Source organism: Hipposideros armiger, unplaced genomic scaffold (genome assembly GCF_001890085.2).
Source record: "Hipposideros armiger isolate ML-2016 unplaced genomic scaffold, ASM189008v1 scaffold_284, whole genome shotgun sequence".
In the NCBI taxonomy this organism is placed as follows: domain Eukaryota; kingdom Metazoa; phylum Chordata; class Mammalia; order Chiroptera; family Hipposideridae; genus Hipposideros; species Hipposideros armiger.
The window spans coordinates 1,449,952-1,454,928 of record NW_017731634.1 but is presented as its reverse complement, the minus strand read 5'-3'; the positions used below and the strand labels follow the sequence as shown (position 1 = coordinate 1,454,928).

The following is a 4,977-nucleotide window of genomic DNA, read 5'->3' as shown; positions in this document are numbered from 1 at the left end:
GAAAGCATCCCTGTGGCTTCGGATATTCTGGAGGCTGTAGCCAGCCAGGCTGGCGGGGGACGTGGCATACCTCACCTGCTCACATTCATCATGCGGTCACAGGGCAGGTGTGTGTGTGTGTGTGTGTGTGTGTGTGTGTGTGTGACTCTGGGGCCATGAAGGGGCGTCGGGAGGGGGCTTTGGTGGGTGCCTGTCTGTGACTATTCCAGGGGCAGGAGCTGGAGGGAGATGAAAGAGCCGCCTCACTGGTCTTGTGCTCATTGCTGGTGGAGGGGAGCCCAAGCGCTGCCCCAGGTGGGGGTGGGGGTGGATGTGTATTTCTGAGGGCTGAGCACACGCATGTAGGTGTGTGTGCTGCTGTGGTGTCTTGTCACTGAACAGCGTGGCCCGCAGCTCCCTAGGGAGCCGGCTGTGCTGTTCTGAGTGGAAGGGAGGTCAGATTTCCCTGAGAAACCTCAGAATAGCCCCCGACTGCCCAGAAGAAACCTGGCCTGGCCTGCTGGTGGCCTGTCCAGCCCCTGGTCCTAACTGTCCCCCAGCATGTGCAGCTGTCTCCTCTTGGACTGCAGACCCCCAGCCCCTTGTGCACAGGGTTGCCAGCGGAGCCCCGAATGCATGTGTGTACTCACCAGTCTTTAGAGAGTGCCTGCGAGGGGCTGAAACCGGGTTGGGGGCTGGGCCCACGCGGACATGAGGGCATTACCTGACTGGGGTGGGCATCCAACAATAACCCTCACAAATAAGTGCTGGCAGCCTGTGTGGGGGTCCCGGCACACACAGCAGGAGGAGGGTGACATGGTGAAGAGGGAACGGCATGTGCAAAGGCCCTGTCAGCCCCTGTCCTGCCCTCAGCCCAAGGTGTCCATCTTGCTGTGCCCCAGGAGGGCTGAGGCTGGGGTGGGGGCCTTGGCTGGGAACCAGGGACTGGGCGGGGGGCTCCAGGGTGAGGGATGCCCAGTGCAAGGAGGGCCAGGAAGACGCCATGTGGGGAAGGGCCAAGCCCATCCCGAAATAGGGCCAGCAGGATCTCCTGGCCATAAAAGGCTCTTGGAATCTGGACCCCGGGGACCCCAGGCAGCCAGGCCGAGCTAAAACGCGGCTGCCACGGCTGCCACTGCTGCCCCTGTGCCCTGCCCACAGCAGCTCCAGTGCCCTCTCAGCCGGCCACAGACATGGTAAGGCTGCTCCCAGTGCCCGGCAGAGTCCCCGGTGGGCTGGCCGGTAGTGGAGGGGAGCTGGGAGCAGTGCCCAGGGGGAGAGAAGACGGGACAGGACCTCCAGGCACAGGGGTCGGCTGGGGTCGGGCCTGAAGGTGTGAGGTCTCTCTGGGAGCCTGAGGAGAAAGTTCAGTGAGGCTGGACAGGGAGGGCAGGGTGGGGGGCCGAGGCAGCCCTGCTGGCCACTGACATTGCCCTTGCTCTGGTGGGCCCAGGCAGAGCAGCCCTTTCTGTAAGCTGCCACGGTGGTGGCAGGCAGAAGTGGCCGGGTGCTGGACTATGCCCCCGGGGTGCCAGAACTGGCTGGGCCCAAGACCCTGCCCCCAGGCTGTCCCCAGGCCTGGAGCCCTCGCCATGCCTTGGGTCAGGCTCCTTCCCATGTTGGTCCAGGGTGTTCTAGGCCTGATCTCATCCTGTGTCCACTGCCTGGCCCCCTACCCTGTACCCCTACTCCTGTGCACCTGGCGCCCCACTCCTGGCCCAGCCTTGAGCACCCATCCCCTAGAGGCTGCCTGGCAAGTCCTGCTCATCCGTCAGGGCCCCCCAATGTGTCACCTTGTCTGGGAGCCAACTCTGGGCTGGGGCCTTCTTTTGAAACCACGGGCTCTGAAGGGTACCTTGTGCCACATGTCCCGGGACCTCCAAGCTCCCCTGGACCGGGGCCCCCTGTGACACTGGGCCGGCGTGTCCCCGCAGACGGAGCGCCTGACGGCTGAGCAGATCAAGGAATACAAGGGGGTCTTTGAGATGTTCGACGAGGAAGGCAATGGGCAGGTGAAGACGGGCGAGCTGGAGCGGCTCATGAGCCTGCTGGGCATCAACCCCACCAAGAGCGAACTGACCTCCATGGCCAAGGACGTGGACCGAGACAGTGAGACTGGGCGGGGACCCGGGCGGGCCACCCCGGTGTGCTGGGGAGGGCCTCGCCCACCCACCCTCACATTGACCCGTCGCTTGTTCCGGCAGACAAAGGGTTCTTCAACTGCGACAGCTTCCTGGCCCTGATGGGGGTTTACTGGGAGAAGGCCCAGAACCAGGAGGGCGAGCTGAGGGCGGCCTTCCGCGTCTTTGACAAGGAGAGCAAGGGCTACATTGACTGGGACACACTCAAGTAGGGTGGGGGTGGTGGGGTGGGTGAGGGCAGGGCGGCAGNCTTTCCATCTTCGCAAACTGGAACTGTCCCCATGAAACACCAACTCCTCGTTTCTCTCCCACCCCAGCCCCTGGCCCCGCCATCTACCTTCTGTCTCTATGGGCTTGACTCCTCCCGGGACCTCATGAATGGAGTCACACAGTATCAGTCCTTTTGTGTCTGGCTCATTTCACGGGGTATCCTGTCCTCCGGGTCTACCCATGCTGTGTCAGGTGTCAGAATCTCCTTCTTTCTCGAGGCTGGATAATTCCATTGTATGTTGTTATGTTGTATTAGGGCTCGCCACAGAAACAGAACCAATTACATATATATGAAATATATATTATATACATATATGGACTATATATATATATATATTTTAATCAGAGGGAATTGGCTCACATGGTTATAGAGGCCAAGAAGTCCCACGACTGGCTGTGTGTGAGCTGGAGACCCAGGAGAGCTGGTGCTGTCATTCAGTCTGACTCTGACGGCCTGAGAAGCAGGAGCGCGGATGTCTGAGGGCAGGACAGCATGGACGTCCCAGCTCTGGCAGACAGGAGGTTGGCTCCTCTTCTGCCTTCGGTCCTATTCGGGCCCCCAAGACCTGCATGATGCCCACTGGTAATGAAGAGGCCACCTTCTCCACTCAGCCTGCATATTCAAACCCTCATGACTTCTAGAGATGCCCTCACAGACACACTGGAAATGTTGTGAACCAGCCACCGGGGCACTCCAGGGCCTGGCCATGTTGACACATAATATTAACCATCACATACACGCAAGACCACGTTTGGTTATCCACGTGACCCTGGGTGGACAGTAGGACTTTCTACTTTTTGGCTAATGTGAATGATGCTGCCATGAACACCTCAGTACAAACCCCTGTCTGCGTCCCTGCTCTTGGTCGTCCTGTGGGGTAAACACCCAGGCATGGATCACTGGGTCACATGGCCATTCTCTGGTTAATTCTTTGAGAAGCCTCCACGCCGTGTCCACAGCGGCTGCTCAATTTTACTTCCCCCGACAGGGCACTGGTTCCCACGTCCCCACGTCCTTGCCAGCACTTGTTTTCTGTCTGTTGAAAGGAGCCATCCTGATGGGTGTGAAATGACATCTCATCGTGGTTTCAATTTGCATTTTGCAAACGACTGGTGATGCTTAGCATCTTTCTGTGTGCTTATGGACCATCTGTATGTCTTTGGAGAAATGTCTGTTCAAGTCCTTTGCCCATTTTTGAGTTGGGTTGTTTGTCTTTGTTGTTGCTGAGCTGTAGGAGTTCTTCAGATCCTGGATATTAATCCCTCAGCAGGCATGCGATTTGCAAACGTTTTCTGCCATGCTATGGGTGAGTTTTCACTGTGGATGATGTGCTTTGATGCTCAATGGGTATTCATTTTACACTTTGGTTATAACCCAATACTCTGTGGTTTATTTTGTTGCTTGCATTGTTCCAGCTTGGGCCGCTGAGAGCTTAGTCCCGTGTCTGGGTTTACTTACTTTCGTTATATTACTTTCTGCTTTTTAGTAATGCGGCTTTTCTTATGCATCTTTCTCCTTTTGTGTCTTCTATCAGGTTCATTAGTTTCTGTATTCTTTTTTTGTGCCACGGTTGTGGAAGTTGTACAGCCCATTTTTACTAGTTTAGTGCTGACCTTAGAGTCTCACATTACGTCCTAACCTCAGTCACTAGCTCTGCCATCCCCTGAACAGACCTGGGGTCTGACACTGCACCCCTCCCAATTGCACAGTGCTGGTCCCAGGTTTGGGTTACTTGGTTTTCACACTCCTTCTCCAGGCTGGGCTCCCCACAAGCAGACCTGGAGACAAGGGCTGACAACCTGGACTCAAGACTAAGATACAGGGAGTTAGGACAGTGAAGGGGCAGTCCTGGGCTATGCAGGTGACACTGGGGACACTGGGGTTCAGTCCACTGGGGACCTGGGGAGACCATCATGCCACAGGTACAGTGCTGTCCCCTCAGGTGAGGAGGCTGGCTGGGGGCCACCCAGGGTGTCAGTTTAGACAGTGGCCTGCTCTGTGCTGGCAGAGGAAGCCTCAGGCAGGAGCTGCGGGAGGTGGTGGGCTCTGAGGTCCCACCCAGTGTGTGCAGAGTCCCCGCCCGGGTTACGCTCCAGCCCCTCAGTGCGGCTTGGGTCCACTCATGCTCTTGGCTCCTTCCAGCACAGCCCACCAGGTCCCTTCCAGGGGAGGTGGGGGGTCCTGAGGGGGACCACTGTGGCTGTGGTGGCTGTAAGTCCTCTGCACTGTATTCCAGCTGGGGCGGGAGTGCGGGTACCAGCTCTTCACAGGGAGAGGTGAGCAAAGCCTGCAGGCACAGAAAGTTCAAGATCTGGGCTCAAAACCCAGGAGACGCCCACTCCGACGCCCACCACATGCCAGGTCCCAGTTTTCCTCCCGTCCTTGAAGGTCAGCACCTCTGACTCTTAGTCCTGGGTGTGAGCCTCTGATTCTCTGCCCTCCAATGCAGCAACCTCACCGGTCCTCACACCACCCTCCCCATAACACCCGCTTTTCTGATGGTTCGATTGGGCTGGTGGGTTTTGGGGAAGAGCACGGAGGTACAATCCCTTCTCATCACATCATAGAATGGGTGCCTGCTGTCAA

The 4,977-nt window shown here is 57.8% G+C and overlaps 1 protein-coding gene across 1 annotated transcript in view; it reads left to right on the top strand.

The window, feature by feature from the left end:
* The first annotated feature begins 947 nt into the window (after window positions 1-947).
* CALML6 (calmodulin like 6) overlaps window positions 948-4,977 on the top strand; it is a 7,347-nt gene continuing 3,317 nt past the window's right edge. The window contains exons 1-3 of the mRNA XM_019658446.1: window positions 948-1,175; window positions 1,914-2,088; window positions 2,184-2,328. Coding sequence (XP_019513991.1) covers window positions 1,173-1,175; window positions 1,914-2,088; window positions 2,184-2,328 — 323 coding nt within the window. The 5' untranslated portion in view covers window positions 948-1,172. The remainder of the gene's footprint in view (window positions 1,176-1,913; window positions 2,089-2,183; window positions 2,329-4,977) is intronic.